Source organism: Cryptomeria japonica, chromosome 10 (assembly GCF_030272615.1).
Source record: "Cryptomeria japonica chromosome 10, Sugi_1.0, whole genome shotgun sequence".
In the NCBI taxonomy this organism is placed as follows: Eukaryota; Viridiplantae; Streptophyta; class Pinopsida; order Cupressales; family Cupressaceae; genus Cryptomeria; species Cryptomeria japonica.
The window spans coordinates 298,870,602-298,889,442 of record NC_081414.1 but is presented as its reverse complement, the minus strand read 5'-3'; the positions used below and the strand labels follow the sequence as shown (position 1 = coordinate 298,889,442).

Genomic DNA, 18,841 nt, shown 5'->3' with positions numbered 1-18,841 from the left:
TCCTTCTCCTCCGCACTTAAAACAAGTTCCTCTAAATACTCTCTTGTCTTGTCTTTTGTCATCTTTTCCATAACCCTCATCCCAGATACTATCATGTTCTCTTCTCTAATAGAAATTTGTGTCATCCTTCTATTATGAACTACCATCCTTGCTTACTTCCTTGTCCTTATTCTGATCTACACAGGTTCCTCTTCCTCTGGAATAACCTCTTCCTCCTTGAAATCTTCCTTTGGAAAAATTTCTGCCTCTACCTCTTTATCTTCACTCATGTCTTTTGTTCATTTTCTCTTCTTTTTTCAAGGCATATTGGCAAGCTTCCCCTATACTCTGCAGCTTGATCAAACTGATTTCATCTTGTATAGACATTTGTAACCCATTCAAATATCTCACAACTTGTTCAGCCTCATCATCAGTATGTCCAGATCTGATATTCAATTTATAGAATGCTTCTGTGTACTCCTTCACACTTGATTCCTTCTATTTCACGTTCTATAATTTCTAGAACAAATTCACTTGATAATCAAATGGCATAAACTTTGATTTCAACTTGGTAACCAGCCACTCCCATGATTTGATCTTTTCTTTACATCTTCTCTGTCTATCAACCTGCAAATGTTCCCACCAAAGAGATGCATGACCTTTCAACTTAGTACAAGCATACCTCACCTTCTTATCTTCTGTAGTGCCTTCAAAATCAAAATATTTTTCTATCTTCATGATCCAGTCTAACAATTCATCTGAATCCAGCCTGCTATCATAATTCGGTGGACTAAAATGCGGTCTAGTGTTCTCTCTTGACAATGCTCTTATAAACCTTTCCTCATCCGGATCATTCGTCGGTGGATTTCATGCTTGTTCTTCAGGTGTTTCTTCTTCTTCATCTTCGCTTAAATCTTCAATATGTCAACCTCTTCTCTGGGTCATTTCAACAGCTTCTAACAGGGCTGCAATTACTCTCAACATTTTCATCACAATAGGGTTTGCATTCTCACGAACTCCACCATTCCTATTTCCTCTTTGCGCTACCTTCACGCTAATCCTCTGCAGCTGGAGGTCAGATCTACAATTTGCCACCCTACAACAAAATCTTACAGGACAACACTGTTGGCATTTGACATAACTGATGCAGATCAGGTCATGTAGTTGAAGTTGGATGATTGCACTGATAAAAGATAGAAGTCTATTTGTGATGAAGAGATTGAGATTCTATGAATAGATGACATGATTAGTTATTTGTGTTGTCATTGTTGGCAACTGATATTCCTGATGTTTTGTTTTATCATCTAAGTGTTTTGGTTTACCGAAAGGCAAGGTTTATGTCATGCCCAAACTTTTGGGCAAAAATGGAACAACAATTTTTTTTTTTAACAACATAACTACATTAAATCATCTACGTTTTAAAAAGGAATGAATAAGTTTTGTCTTAACTAAGGGTTAACTCTTGGTTTACTAAGTTAATCTAATTAGCTAAATCAATATAGCGTTAAAAATATGAGGAGACTATTTATTCCCTAAGGGGTTGTCGCTACTTAATTAATTAATTAACTAAATTAATTAATAATCGCTAATTAAATTTTTTCCAATAGTTGCTCAAGAGACATTAGTTATCTCATTAGTATTAAAATACTCAATACTAAATAAAAATAATGCTTACTCATATTAAAAATAATTAATTGAGCAAACGCGAAAACGTCTTTAAATTAAATTAATAAAGCTAACCTAAGTCAAATATAATATTAGACTAATTAATACATTTTATATTAGAGTCAAATTTAAAACCCTTTGGATATTTAAATCTCAACTATTAATTATTTGACCAATAATGACCTCGTGGGACTAAAATTTTACATTATGCCTTTAATAATTTCCATTAATAAAATCCCTCAAAAGAATTTCAACCTAACATCCATATTTAATTAAATATGAAAAATAACTATATAATATTCTCCTTAGTAAGCCTTGTTAATAAAATTTATTCAATTATAAGAATAATATTGCTATATAAAAATTAATCCCTAAAAAGTCTATATTAAAAACTAACTTTACCCTAGTCAATAATTAAGGGTTAAATAATTCTACACATGACTATAGACAAATGGGGGGGAATTCTTTTTCAAATTTTAAAAAGAATTCCCCCTCCTCTCATTTTATTAATATTTTATTTCAAACCCTATCTAGGTTGATTTATCTTTTTCTTAATACACTAACCCTAATTTTTTTTTCATTTCCTTATTATTAAGCAAACCCTAACCCGAAATAGGGTTAGGGTTGTTTGTTTAACTTTTCTCTCTTTTTTCTTTTTTTAATGCTAACCCTAACCCGAAAATGGGTTAGGTTTTCTTATTTTAGCATATCATATTTATTTATTTTCTTTCCCTTGGTGAGTGTGTGTGTGTGTAGGTTTAATGGAGACGAAGGAGGCAAAATACTTTCCGCAAAGGGTCGCAGGTTCTATGAAAGAGGGAGGCGGCGACATATATATGTGGCGGCGTCCGCCGCTATGGTGGCCACCCGCAGTGGCAGCCGAGGCCACCACTGGGGATCGTGGCCTGCAGTGATGCCACGGCGTCCCTGTGGGACATGCCCCGCAGTGGCGGCCAAGGGTCACGGCCCGCAATGGTGTCACAGGCGCCCCTGTGGGTCGCGGCCCACAGAGGGGCCCGAGCCGCCCAATGGCAGCTCACAAGGAGCTTCGGCTCCGAGCGTGGGGGAGTTTGAGCTCTCTGTTTTTTCTTCATTAAATTTCTTTTTGTTATATTTAAATATTTATGTGTGTGTGTGTGTGTGTGTGTGTGTGTGTGTGAAGAATGAATCAAAATATAAAATTTGCAACCTATTCCATTTTCAGATTATATATATATATATATATATATGACTGCTAAAATCACAACATGAGCAAATATTAAAACAACCTAGAAAGGAAATGCATTTCTTTTTCCAGCTTTTTAATATTTCATTATATATATTTATTTTGATATAAAGGCAGCATATATGTTTGTTTGTTTTTTTTTCTTAAGAGAATGCTACAGCTTAGATGTAAGGATAAAAACATTAGTCTTGAACTTTAATATATATATATATATATTTCTTTGTTTAAATCTGTTTATGTTAAACTTATTCAATTTAACAGTAGGATTTTCTTAAATCACATAATAGAATAAATTTTCTTTCTAACAATATCATAATGTTAACAGAGTGCTATAGCTTAGATGTAAGGATAAAAACATTAGGCTTGAACTTTAATATATATATATATATATATATATATATATATATATATATATATATATATATATATATATTTCTTTGTTTAAATCTGTTTATGTTAAACTTATTCAATTTAACAGTAGGATTTTCTTAAATCACAGAATAGAATAAATTTTCTTTCTAACAATATCGTAATGTTAACATGTTGACTTAAATAACTATATCTAGATTTATTTATTGCTTTTACATAATGTAAAGAAATGACAAAGTTTAATTTATTTACAGCTCCAACTAACTATTCAAAAAACATTAAATCCATAAACAACATGATGTGATTCAATACTATTATTCACTCCAAAAGTCTATTTATTTTTCCTACTTAATATGCATTTTTCAGAATAGAAAAATTTGCAGAAATTAATTTATTTACAGCTGCAATACAAATCCTTGTAGTATCCATTGATTAATACCAGCAAGATGCAATGTAAGATTAAAAAGAACAACTATAACTTTCATACTTAATCTTTTCCTATAAATACGTATCATTAAAAAGATAACTTCCACAATGCATTATTCACTTTGCAAGGAAATATACTTCAAATAAAATGCATTTTATTTCATGGTTAAACTTAGTCAAATAATTACATTTTCTTTTTTGCAACTTGAATACAATAAGAAACTCTTTTTTTTGCAACTGAAATACAATAATAAACTCCTTTTCTTTTCTGCAACTAAAATACAATAAGAAATATAATCATCTCCAAGCTTTCCCTTCCAAATCTTTTCCAAAGCAACCTGCAATAAAAGCTTGAGGTTGTGACCATGGAGGCTCACCTCCCAACCTAAGCTTACAAGAAGCCACCCTCGAGCTAGGAGAACCAAGGCTAGATGGGATACACAGATTCGAACACATACAACAAAAGACACTCCCACTCCAAGGATTAAACAATGTCACTCACGTGACTTTTCAAATGGGATGAAGGTGGACCAAGTACCTTGAGGAGAATTCTGCAAATAGAGTACATAATGCCATATCAAGGCTCCAATAAACACATCCACAAGTTCCAAACTTGTCCCTACAATTCCTTATGACCCCCAAGGCATATAAGCCAACAACTCCCCTTATGACCCCCATTGCATAAACATATTACTATGCAGCAAGGGTCACAAAATCCCTTGAGATTCACTCTCTTCCAAAGAGAGCCTCTCACTCAAAGGTTGTCAAACAACCCTTCACCCCAAGGCCACTCTACCCTACCAAGGGTGAGTTTGGCCTCGAAAACTCCCAAAAACACTAACATAAAAACTTAACCAAAATCACATACGAAAAGACTCAACATCTTCCTATACATATAAAAAAAAACAATGCAACAATAATCTTTTCAATAACATCAGCATACATGAGATAGGAGTTCAACCAACCTTAAATCTGCCAAAAAGGGTGAAAGAAGTTGTAGGAGAGCTGCCCAAATCTACAACTTTTTTCTTCTTCAAAACTTAGCCAAAATATTCCCATAAACTTACAAAAATTCCTCAAAAATTTTGTCTCCAAAATGGAGAGTGGGTGATCAAACTTCTCCCTCCCAAACTATTTCCTATGAAGACACTCCTCACTCTTTCCAACCCACTTGGGAAGGGTGAAGGATGTTCATTGGTTGGTCTTCCCAATACCGTACAGACTCTCTAGCCAAGATACCTTAAAAAAGGTAAAAGGAATGGGGAAAAGCAATGCCACTCATGAGGAGGGTTATCTAACCTAGGAAGACTCTTCTAAAGATAAAATTCGGCCAACTTGGGAAACTCAATTTTTGGGGAGGTTAAACATGCCCTAGGGAGTGGACACATGGCTAAATTTGGCCTTCATCAATAGGTATATCATATGGCCCACTAAAAATGCTCCTAAACTGACTCTAGGAGTTGGTTTAACCCCTTGAAAACCCACCCAAAGTTTACCTACGGGTCAACCCTGAGTTGACCTTACTTATGGCACCCTAACCAAGACATTCTTGGGACCCTTCTAGGATAATAAAATAATGCACAGGTAAGGCACTCCATCCAAGGGACATGTCATTGCCAACTCACTATACAACACATGTGTCAAGTGACACCACAAAAGAAATTACACATCACTATAATACACATGGCAAATGTCCCTTTTTGAAATAATAAAATTAAATAATTTTTAAATAGAACACACATATCAAAACATTTACAAATTGAAATACATTTACAAACGAGGTGTTGTCTCTCCAAATGGACAACCCTTGGCTTTACACATGCACATAGGTCTAGGCTTGGTTCTCTGAATAGTTTCCATGGTCACATGGAATAATTTTCCTACACATCTCACTAGCACATTAGCAATTCCAAAAATCTCATATAATATCATCATGTGTAAAGAATACAAAGCAGACATTGCATACAATCTCATTCATCATAATCAAGTTTCCAATAATCTAATGACATCCAAAAATAATCTACTATATGGCATAATCATAATCCTCATGGAATTAAATCACCTATAGAGCATACATCCATAATTTCTAGTATAAAATAAAGTACTGCAATTCGAAATAAATGACATAATCATATCAATGTTATCCACAACATGATATCATATAAAATTCAGGTCCATAATGCATCAAAATATAGTATCCAAAATGGGTCCAACATGAAAATGACAGAAATGTTATGTCGGCTCGGAGTAGGGCCTCACAATTTATAGGTAGTGAGCTAAAGTCTGTGAAATAGGAATTTAACTGGTAAAGAAGAATTGCTTTGATTGGATCGGTCGATTGGTGATGATTGGTGATTTGCGATTTGGATGGTGAACTTGTATCATGGAAAGATGTATGCGACCGAAACCGGAACTTGTGATGATTACCGGAAGGCATGTTTCAATTTCTGATGAAGTTTTGCTAAGGTTTTAGTAAGGTTTAAGGGCTGGCAAATAAATCATCAAACCAGTAATGATTTATGTTATGACGGTGATTGATAGCGAGTCTACTTAAAGTTGGTAACATGGCACAACCCACGTGAAAGATTTAATAGCTGTTTTAGTGTGATTCAAGGAAGATTTTCTTGGAAATCAATGAAATGTTTTGGAGATTGTTTTGAGGATACAGATCAAATTTTCGTGATGATTTATGATCAATCAATGATTAATATTGCATTATAATTTGTTGCTACTATTTAGGATAGCAATCTTTTGTGATCTTATTGTAAATTCATGATGTAATTAGGTTTTGTGGCCGACCTAGTTGAGATGGCTATTTATGTTGACACAATTGATGTTTATTGTGTCAGTGGTCTTAGAGAATGCGTTAAATCATCCAAGTGAAGTGTGTAATATGTCTGAGAGTTGCAGAGTGTTGTGTATAACTAGATCTGATCAAGCAAGCAGAGAAGTGCAAGAAAACAGATCATTTTCTTACTATTGTTTCCTAACAGTTGTAGCAGGTTAATTCCCTTGACGGAGTAGGTTCTAACAGCCCTTAATCATTTAAGTCCCCTAACAAGGAATCTCTCAAAAGAGTGTTAAATCCTCTAATGAGGTTGATCCTAATAGATCATCAAGCTCCTAATTGAGTTTCAAGGCAAATCCCCTAACCGGGTGACTCTTGACAGGTTCTGCTCTTAACCACGCGTATTGTAAGCTTATAACAACGCTAAGCTCCTAACAGGGCGTACTTTGAAAGAGTAAAAATATTTGTGGTTGCCAACTCCCACCATGGTTTTTTCCCTATTTGGGTTTCCATTTCAAAAACTTATGGTGTTCATGTGTGGAATGTTTTTCATGTGATGTTCTTGTTTATATTTCATTTCATGCATTATTTCTGAGAAACTGGTTATGATGTTTTATCAAAAGTTTATCAAAGGTTATCGATACTGATAAGAAGTTGTTTGAGAAAGTTTTTGATCTTATTGATAAGTTTAATGAGTTGGTAATTGATCAAGTTTATATGATTACTTTGGTGGTGAAAGTACTGGTAAATGAGTTGATTAATGTGTTAAGCAAATCTGATAAAGAGGTTATTAGATCCGATTACAAAAGTTGAGATATTTATTATATAGTTTCAGATCTGAGATAAGCTAAAATAAGTTTGATTTTGAGTTTAATTTTGAATTAGTCTTAATACCGATTCACCCCCCCACCCCCTCTCAATTTTAATTGGATCCTCATAAGATTAACAAACACATAACAAAATCTCGCTCTGATACCACTTGGTGCAGTCACGGTTAAGAGGGACCTCAAGGAGATCAATCTAAACTGTGCAATAGGAGTAAAACACAATGAAAACAAGGCAAGAAGATGGAGGCAATGTAGAATTAATTGAATTATGTCATTAAAACCAATTACAATCTGTCGGAAACATGCGGACTACAAAATTTGGCTCGCTGGCCTGATTACAGTATATGTGTGTTATGCAACATCCGACTCAAGCGAGGGAGAGAACCCACTCCGGAACACCTTTTCCTTAGATTTATTTTCTATATCCTCATCCTTGCCTATTACATACTAGATTGCATTGATTTACATGATCTAGAGGGATCCGTGTCAGCCCAAGATGAACCAAATGCCGAAGAACCAATGAAGCGCGTAAAACCACCAGGTCAGCCTTTGCCAAAGAAAATCTTTAAAAAATCCAAAGGAAGAAGTGTGGACCAAAGGGAAGGTCAATCACACGCCAAGGAATGTTGGAACAATGAACTGTAGCTCCGCAAGCTATGAAAAAGATCCACAATATTCGCCAATAGCAAAATAGGTTCCAGCGGTTTTGGTGTTCTAAGCCAGAAAACTGTCTTGGAATCCAGAAGCGATAACTTGCCGAAAAAATATCCAAATATCTCATGGACTTGGGGTAAGGAAGATAATCATGTTCACAAGAAAAATCCAGCTCTGGAAGATCTGGTCAAAAAATGCAAGAAAATGCAGAGAGAAATGTTGAAACTACAAAACTGAAAACAAACTAAAAAGAATTTTTTTTTGGTTGATGCAAGATTGCCAAGAACTAGGGATGCTCCTGCATCAGTCTTATGCATTAATGTTGATGTTGTAATCAAAGGCTATTATGGTGGTATCATTTAAATGTAATGAGATGGTGGATATGATGTTAGGACCCATTGGGAGATTATTTGATTCTTCAACTATTGATATGTATATTGAGCAGGTTTTCTTGGCATGTGTGTGCTAAGTGATTATAAGTACAGGGTATTGACTTCACCTAGCTCCATAGGTATGAGCATACCCCAATAATGGTTATATTGGAGGTGTCACATTGGTCATAATTATTTAGCCTCATCACCCAACATACTCAATTCAAGTGCAAGTATGTATCTATGTTTATCCATGTTGACCGTATTAGCATGATTCTTGAAGCCTTTCCCTATGTGAGTGCCTAGTAAATGTGTGATTTAATATGTTGTTTAAATTTTGATTTTTTTTAATATAGATGTTAAAATATGCTTTCATGGATTTACATGAATTGATTAGGTTTGGTTGAAATGGGGGTAAATGAAGTTAAGTTATTTTATTTTTACAAAGGCATTGGGTTAGGAATGCCCATTTATAATTAATTTAGTCAATTGTATTAAATGATTACATATATTTGTTTCATTATATTTAAATTTAAATTGGATTAAAATTAATAGTTAAATGATAGTTTAAATTCAATCTAATCATAAAAGTGTCTGATGAGTTAAAAGATTATTTTATGTCCAAAGTGTTATTTTCAGTAAAATTGAGAAAATATAGTTTATTTATTTATTTTTTGAAAATTCTTTGGGTAGGAATATGTATTTATTATTTTATTTAATCATATTTATATATATTTACCAATAATGAAGGTAAAAAAATTATTTTCCAAATATATATTAGTGTTGGTATCAAGCACACATGCTTCCATGTATATCTTTTAAACCTTTCATGCAGTTGGATAAAATGAACTTAGGAATTTCTTTGTTTAAGATTTAATATGAACATAGTGCTTAGAAAATGGATATAATAGTATTAATGAATGTAAGAACATTTCCTTTGGGTTTAAAATGAATCATTTTTTTGTAGTAGCAAATCCTTCTTGAACTTTTTTTTTCATATTCAAAATCGAGAAATTCTTCTAAGTGTTTCGGACTTTGATGTTTGGGCATGCCTTTTAGGATTTTTTGTTAAGTCTATGAAAGGGTTTAATATTAACCCCCAACCATGGCCACTAAATGCCTATTCTTCTTCACCAATTGTTTTTGAGTGTATTAGCATCGAACATTGAACTTTTTCCTTAATGCTTAAGCGATCTTGTTGTAAGTGGAACGTCTCATACTTGATCTACAACCCCAGAAGTGTAACTTTTAGGCTTGCACAATTGACAATTATCAAACATTGGTTATTGGGCATATTCCCTCCAATTTTCAACCCCTTGGTGAATTGATTAATTCAAAACTTGTCCCCCAATCCCCCATAACTATTGTGTTAGACTTTGGAGTTATTAAGTTCATCTAACTTTAGACTTTGGGCTCTCTATCTTTCAAGTTCCTTTTCTTTGTGAACCAGGTAAGTCGTAACAACAATCCTCATCCTCTTTTGGGTTTTGTAGTTCTCAAGTTCTTTAGCCTTCGACCCTCATGGTCTAGCCTTGATTGTTATGTTTCTAAGGCAACAAGGTAACCCAAAACCCCAAGCCTTGAAACTCAATTTACCTGTATTGTGTCGGAGGAAATGTTAAAGACCTACCCCTGATACCTATAGTATCATGGCTAAGGTTGGAGGCCTACCCTCAAAACCTCAATCATATGTATCTTGTCAAAGGTCAAAGGTCAAATATTCAACCTAACTCTTGTCGTACTTGGAGGAAGAGTTTTAAGTTGAACCCTCAACTACCAAGGAACCATGAGGTTGAAAGGGAGTAAGGTTATCTAGTTAGACAACCTCTTGGGTATGTTATTCCTTGTTTTGGATGATCACCCTTGGTCTTGTTGAGTGGATTAGAGGAGAATGTGCCCTCATCATACTCCTTGTCTTAAAAATTGTTAGTGTTGTCATCTAGTTGAATAGTGTTAGCTCTTTGAAATTTTATCATTATTGTTTGTATAGTTAGTGTATGTTAGGTGTGTATTGGAGGATGATGTTACCTCATCCCATCCTTGTGTGGTGTTATGAGACACAATTGTGGGTTAGTGCTCTATTATTGTTGTGTTGTGTTCCTTCTCTTGTAGGTTCATCATGGTGGATTTCCCCATGGTTGTTTAGTCTTCTAATAGTACCTCCTTTCTTATGAAATGATGAGGTCATTCTTGTTGTCATTGTCTTTGTGTCATTGTGTTCCACATGACACTTGCGTACAATTTATGGTGCAAGAGTGACATTTTGTGTCACATCTTTGATGTTTTTTTTGTTGTGTTTAAAAATAAAAATTAAAAAAATTGCCAATTTTTTCCATGGTCCTTGGAATAGGGCACTACACATATCTTATTTTGTAAGTGTCAACAAATTTGGAGAAAAACCCAATAAACACTTTTTATTGCACAAATTATTCTTCTATCTCATGAATTAGAGGAGAGGGTGGTTGAGTATCTAACTATGATGAAATCACACTAGAAATAAAGTTGATGCTTTATTAAAATGAGGCTTAGTATCCATTTGGGACAACTCCACTTTGGTTTGAGATCACTAGCTTCATTTTCCTTACTAGGGTTTTGGAACCTATGGTTTAACAATTGGAAGTTGTGGAGTAGTAACTTTAGTGTTAGGATTGCAAGAACATTTTTACTTTCTCATAGTAGTCCAACCATCACCATAATTGAGGTGGATCATCCCCTAAATGTTGCTTGGGTGAAGGCTTAAGGCATTGAATAACGAGGGCTTATGTTTATTGTCTAGATATTGGCATGATAACAAATATTTAGCAAATTGAGATATATGGCAACTCTAAGTTTCTATCTAGACTTTGATGAATTCTTTAAGATCTTTCCAGATAAGTCTTGACTTGAAAATAGATCCTTTTCTAAGGGTGAATTGAAAATAAATACTCTTACTCAACATAAACCACTTGCCCTAAAGGAGTCATTATATGGTTTAAGAATGGTTAGAGTGACAATGGAAGAAGAAAGAATTTGATCCAGGAAAGGACTCAAAAAGGAGAAGAATGTTAGTAAGATTTTGAATGGCCTCTATGTGTACCCGATGAGAGACCTAGGTAGAGTTGACTTAGGTTTTGAGCTTTCTTTTTGAGGGAATTATACCCACAAAGTAACCAACAAGGGTATAATTTTCAATCCATATGTAAGGATTTTGAAAATCATAAACAAGGAAAATAACATGAGAAATATGAGAATTACCTTGTGGACCATGTTTAGTATGAACTTATAATGACATTTTGGAGCTATTTTCCTAAGCATCAAAGCCGACAACCCCAATGTCAAATGTAGGGAACATTTTTGCTAGTGGATATTTAAAAATGAAAAATATAGAGCTCAAAAGAAATTAAAGAAGCCCATAATAAATGTGGAAATCTCATGTTCCAAATAGTAACATAGCATAAATGTAATAAGGATAATGAAGCAACATAAACAAGAGCATATAAACTAAGCCAAATTAGAGTCTGAACACTCCTCTTCCCTTTTGCATTGCTTTAGATATAAACTTAATAAACACACGAAATGCATTTTATTTTGAGATGTGGTCATGTATTAATCACTATATCTTAATAGAAGTCACATTAAACTCATCTTACACACCATTTAAAATTGGTATTCACTGAAGACACAAAAATAATCAATTAGTGTAAGGTGTAGATTGATTCTCATAAGCTTGGAGTGCATGTACAACACCCCCTACAAGAGTTATTTAAGCCACTTGAGATATTTTTTTTAAAATCATATTATAATATATCATAGATTTAAAAAATTATTTTATAATAATTTACTATAAAACTTATCATTATACTTTTTATTTTTAATAAAAAATCATAAAGCTTTAATATCATTAATATCCTTACAAATAGATTTAATTAAATGGAAACGATGCATGAATAATAACTTTGAAGAAACAAAAAAAGATGATAACTAAAAGTCCATTTATAAATTTCAAATGTACCAATAGTTGCCCACTTTACTCTCAATAGTTAGAATTTTTGGACTTTAATTGAAGGATTTGTGCAAATTTATGCCACGAACTATTTTTATCTATATTTAATTGCAATTATTAAATTTGGAAAATTATTTATATTTTATGTTATATTGATGAAATGGAAAAAAAATAAAAATGAAATTGAAATTGAATTGGATGAAATTGAATTTGATTTGAATTGAAGTAGAAATTTAAATGTGAATGAATGTTTTAAATTGTTTTATTGTGAAGAAATTGGTATTGTCATTGCTAATGAACAATCTAGTGCAAGTGAATGCAAGAACAATTGAACGTGGATGAAGGTAAGAACTTGGTTCAGGTAGAGTTGTTTTAGTTGTTTGAATTCGGTAATGGATATGGAATCTCACACACTACATTAGATTTTTTTGAATGCATCTTGCATAGATGAGTGTTTATATGGCTTTAAGTAGAATGCTTATTTAAATTTGAATGATGAAATTCTTATATGATTGCTCATAATTGAATTTATAGTTTTAAATATAGATTGATTTGAACATTTTTAAATTGATTATGCATGCATTGTGATGATAGTTATTATATTGTTCACGCAGATGGAGTTTTAAATATTCCGAATAAATAGATGAATGTTATATTTATTTATTTTTTCGTCATCAATTTATGGATTTATATATATATGTATATATTTAATTTTTCATATATATATGCAAGTATATCGAATTGCATGATGTATATAGCATGCATTGAAAACTTCTCATTATGTAAAAGCTGAAAGAGTCGATATTGGAGGAAATCAACTTGCATGATTTTAAATGTTGAAAAAGTCGATATTGGGAGACTCAAATTTGCATGTTTTATTTTATACTATGCATTGAACACCAAAAGGTGAAAGCAAAACAAAATCAATAGGGAAACCGAATTGGGAGTTGAATTTAAATCGTGGCAAGTAGGTAGCCATGACTCATGGTTTTCAATTTGATAAGAGTAACTTTATAACCGAACTACACTTACCTGGCAATATAAACCGCCACCACTATTGTGGAAAAGAAAATAGCCTGAGAAGGAGGGCAATGTGCCTCTCCCAAGCCAGGAAAACTAAATTCAACAAGTTAATGAACATAGAGTGTTATGTGACTTATTCTCCAAAAGAAGATAAAGTTATGAAATAAACCTTTTACATTTAAAAAGGGACATAAAAAATAAAGGATATTATAATCCTTTGGCTTAGAGAAAGATTAGTAAAGAATGTTAATGAAAACTCTCATAAAAGAGAGGTATAATTGTATTAATGAAATGTTAAATAAAGGTGACCTTTTCGAAAGGGTGTGATGGTTTAGAAAACCACCCCTTAAAAGGTTATATAAGTCATTTATGTGAGACTTGAGAAGGGCATGGAGATCACTCAAGGAAGAAGAAAAAGGTGGCTTGGTGGGCTATGGCCATGGGAGGAAATATAGGAATTCAGAGAACACAAAGGAATGAAAGTTAAGGTCATTGGTTGGCATGGGCATTGGAGAAGGGGCACATAGCGTGTGTCCAGCTCGGGATACAGTGTACACTCGGGAGTGGCCTAGCCAGGGCTGTGTTTATTTCATGTCGTGAAGGCATGCAAGGTTCTGTGTAAGAACCTGTCCTCCTGGAGTGCTTACTTGTCGTAAAAGAGCATAGACCTATGACTATTCCTTCAAATTCTAGATAATATGCGAGGTTTTGTGTAAGAACCTGTTTCCTCCATGGAGTTCTATAGCCATAAAGGTCCCAAGGCCACTAGAATCTTCTTGGAGTGAGAATGACTATTCCAAGTGCTCACGATTAAGATAAGTATTGGAAAACCTTGATGCTATAAGATATTGAGAATGCTTTATAAATGATTTGTTGCTAATATAGTGGTTATGTTATTCTATTTATTGTGTTGTTATTTTACTTTATAATTATTATCAAATTATTACATGTTATAGTTACATTAGTTATTTACATCTAATTTAATGAATAATTACCATTAATAAAGGAACTTAACATTAACATTTAATCTATTGATTCCGCTGCAAATAATTAATTAAGTCTTGGAAAAAAGTGTCATTACATAGAGTTAAGCCACGATGTCGAGATAAATTCCAACGCCTTGCAGCATATAGGCAAAAGCGTATTCATTGGAAACACACAACAGAAAAGAAGAGAGGATACTCTGCAAACAATTAGCCTATTGGGAAAGAAAAGACCAGAAAATAGAAGCAAGGGAGAATAGATATCATTTCAGCAAGTTGTTGGACTATCCAAATTAAGGGATCAAATTTGGAGGTAGGCCAAATCATTCCTTTTTGCAATATACTTGAAAGAAAGACCAATTTGCTATGAAAATATTAAATCTCTTTCAAAATTGTAATTTTGTAGAAGAAATGAATTTCTCCATTGAATTAGAAATCTTTGTTTGGAAAATTTATACAACTATCTCTGTTAAAATATTGAATTTCTGAGTGTTTGAATCGTTGATTGTCAAAAAAAAATTTTGTATAGCTGATGATGGAATCAACATTGGAAAGCTTTTCATATATATATATATGCACACACATACAAATATATATATACACACACACACATACATACATACATACATACATACATACATGTGTGTGTGTGCACATATGTATATATATTTATACATAAACTTTTGATCAAATTCTTGAAACCAATTACTTCTTGTAGCTGAACGAATTTTCATTTTCAAAATTTGCAAAATCGAAAAAGAGAGAAAAAAAACTTTTCCAGATTACATGTCTTTCAATTTCTCTTATTTCATTTACCTCTGTTACGTATAAGATCTTTGTATGAATTGCTTTCAAATATGTTGGAAACAATAGTGAATTGTCACAACACAATATACTCACACACACACACACACACACACACACATATATGTGTGTGTGCACATATATATGTGTGTGTGTGTGTGTGTTGAATATAAAAGAGAATGGGTTTCATTAGCTTTTGATATATATGATTTCAGATTTCAACTTGAGAAAAGAAATCGTGTTCATTTATACCAAACTAGTGTGAAACTATAGGAAACCTATCAACAAACAAAACTAGTCAGATATCATGAAAATAAAGATATACCCGTAAACTTGAATTCTGGAAAATTTATTACTGTTATTGAAAAACATGTTAAAACTGATTTTTTTTCAGTGAAAACACATAAACATAGATGAAATAAATCAAAATAAAGAATTGATGAATGCTGAAATGATTACTAGACAAAATAAGAAACATAGATTTAAAAGAATGTGTGCTCATATCTTTCATTCGTGTATTCTATTATATGCCAATATGTACATACATGTGTTACACCTTCTTTTCTTCATTTTAATGTTTATTTAATACTGAAAATGAAAAGAATTTTTTTTTGCAAATGGATTTATGTTTTATTGTTTGCATGTGAAAGCTAGTGCATGTCATATAATTTAAAGATATTGTATGAAAGGAATATGCATGCTAGATGAATGAATATGCTAGTCGTGTTTTATGGGAAAGTATACATTCTAGGACGGGTGCCGAATATGGGGTTTTAGAGAGTATAGTTTGTTTTTCCAAACTATTATATTGCTATCCATGGCATTATACTCGATCGAGTAACTTATTGACCATTGGAATAGATGGATTTTTTTATGACTCTCTACCATATCCTTGTATTGATCTTGCTTGTTTCTTAAATGAGTTAGAATAAATGAAAATGCATGTATCATACTAGGCACGCACCAAGATTTCATCTTGCATATCAAATTCTTTTTGCTATGCAATTCGTGCAAGGTTGGGTATTTTTGAATGATTAAGAATTCCAAGGAAGCGTATGCTTCAAGGTTGGGTGAAAAAAGCACCTGAATCTTGTTCTCGTCTTCATTCGAAAGATTGAAATGAAGATAGCTAAAGGATTGGAGATCAAAGGACACATGTCATCTCTTTATTGTGCATTTTATCTTGTATAAGTATATTTCAGCTTAAGGCAATTGAATGCCTAAGTTATGTAATGAAATTATGATAGATGATTAGTACAACTGAAATACTATGAAAGAGTACTCTATGTTGTAAGAATACTCTTTTATACCTCTTTATTGAATATAGACTTATTGTGTCGATTATTGTACTCACATATGTAATGGCATTATGTGATTATGGAATGATTAGAGAGAAACAAATGAATTTATTTAATGAATTATAGATTCGTTTGAAGAATAAAGAGTATTCGTTCTTTTATTGAAGTTAGAGCATCTACACCTTTACACTTTATTGGTACCCATAGTGTAGGAATATCCCAATGCATTTATGCAAAAGTATTGGCCATTTTTTAGGTAGTTGTAGTGCACGATTAGTGGGGCATCTTTAAGTAGGTATCAAACGACGTTTTGAAATGACCACTTTTTGAACCTTGCACATATAATGGATCCCTAAATGTGCATCCTTACTATCCAAAAGCCAGAACAATAGCTATAAGCATATGTGTCACATACAAAGAGAATCAAAAAGTATATCAAAATCTGATGTATCATTTAAGAACTTGGATGTACGAAGTTAACTATAACGAATGATAAACTCCTATTTAATAGATGGAATAAATCCTTATATTTGAAATAGAAGTGTTTTTAATTTTCAATTAATCAAAATAAATTAATAAAATGGTATATTTGGCTGCTAGATAGAGCTGAGTCCTTATGTGAGACTTGAAAGTCAACACACATTTTTTTCTGTATCTTGCAGTTAATAGTGGGAGGAAGAGGGGGGAAATTGACGAGATGATTTATAAAGTGGACTTCAATGCCACTGCAGCTAAGAAGGCCTATGTGTACAAATTGTGGCCTAGAGAAAGACCTTTTTAGATATCATTCATTATCCACAACAATTGTTCGTTGTGCTCTCCATGTTCACAATAATTCACAATAATTGTTGCTCAGTGGCACATTAATGAATGGTAGCTATGTTTGAATCTGATTGTGTTCTCCATCATAATCAGATTTATATCAAGATGTACTAAAAGCTTTTGAATTACAGGTAGAACAGGTAAGCTTCATTATTGAGAGTTATGAAATTACAGGTAGAATATGTAAGCTTCTTTATTCAAAGAATGAAATCACAGGTAGAACAAACAATCTTCTTTACTGCATGCTTGGATGAGAGGGCCTCCTAACTGTAAGTCACTTGAAAAAATATCATACTTTTCTTGTTTCAATGCTTTTTCTCTTAAACATGTATTGTTGCCCATTTGATTTTTCATTCTTATAATTATTCACTCATTTGATGGGGTACAGGATTCCCTTAGAGCCCTAGGAAGCTTCACAGATAGGAATGAAGAATATCTGAAGAGAGGGAGATTGTTATAGTTATTTGAGTTTGTGTGTAATGGGTAACCATTTGGAAAATTTTGTGTATAATCTGAAATCCAAGTTAAAGGGTATGCAAAAGAAAAAGCCTTACAGGAAGATAGATAAGAGTGATAGCATGAGAATGGAAGCAAAAAGCAAACGTGCACAGAAGCTAATTGCTCAGACTCTTAAGCTTGCTGATGAGCCTGGTAAAAAAGCACTTGTATTTTAAGAAGAAATCTAAGGATGTTCTTGGAACTTTCATCTTTCATGTTATCCCAATCTGTTTTTTCTCTTTTTTAGCAGATATTAACAGCAACAGCTATGGATGTCTTGTGGCTAAATCTTTACTTTGTATTGACCGCTTGTTAAAAGTGTAATTGGTGTTTAATGTATTGCATTGACCTCAAATAATATGCAACAGAAAATCTGTGAGTTTATTTTTAGCATACAAGGGCTTTTGGGAATGTCTTATAATCAGTTAATGAATAGTAAGATTATCCCAGAATAACAGTGATTCCAAAACACCCAAACCCTAAAATATCTTCATAATCTTAGCTGCCAAAACCTCATGTTGATATACTTTGTTATGTTCAATACAGCTGGGCACAATAAAATCGGCATAGACTAGAGATAGTTGTGAAGACCGATATGAAAGGGTGACGGTTTATTTGCCATATTTTTTAAAATGGTCACGTTCAACCAAATATTTCTTAATTTTATAGACCACTCCATCCTAATTCTTTCTATATTTCAATTGTCAAACTCCTATCATCTCCAATCAAAAAACATACTGTATCAAGAATATATCTTTTTTCTTCATCATCAAGACCTTCATGACTCATTATGAACCTCTCTTTGATATCCTCTTAAAGTATTCTGGATAACTTATGCAGTTGTGACTGTCAACACTCAGCATATAATGTGAGAGATGGAAACACTTTATTTTGGAAAGAGCAGAGGGCATACTTACTCTCAGGCAGTGTCAGTGAAACAAAATCGTGTGGAAAAGAAAGGCAGAAAGCCTGTGGAAGACATAAGAGCCACGTCAGGATATTCAGCAAGAAAGATTTTTTTCATATGCGTATATGTATGTGTATGTATATGTCGAAATAAATATTTTTGTGAGAAGGTAGGTCAGGATATTCAGCAAGAAAGATTTTTTTCATATGCGTATATGTAT

At 33.0% G+C, this 18,841-nt stretch overlaps 1 protein-coding gene across 1 annotated transcript; it reads left to right on the top strand.

Moving 5' to 3' along the window:
- Positions 1–17,123: 17,123 nt before the first annotated feature.
- LOC131040908 (uncharacterized) lies at positions 17,124–17,922 on the top strand. The gene is made up of 2 exons (XM_059213700.1): positions 17,124–17,485; positions 17,605–17,922. Exon 2 carries the CDS (start codon positions 17,696–17,698, stop codon positions 17,888–17,890), a length of 195 nt encoding a protein of 64 aa, XP_059069683.1. The 5' UTR covers positions 17,124–17,485; positions 17,605–17,695; the 3' UTR covers positions 17,891–17,922.
- Positions 17,923–18,841: the final 919 nt, after the last annotated feature.

What these genes read in the sequence shown, in the direction of transcription:
- LOC131040908 (XM_059213700.1), top strand. Translation starts at nt 17,696, where the DNA reads ATGGGTAACCATTTGGAAAATTTTGTGTATAATCTGAAATCCAAGTTA.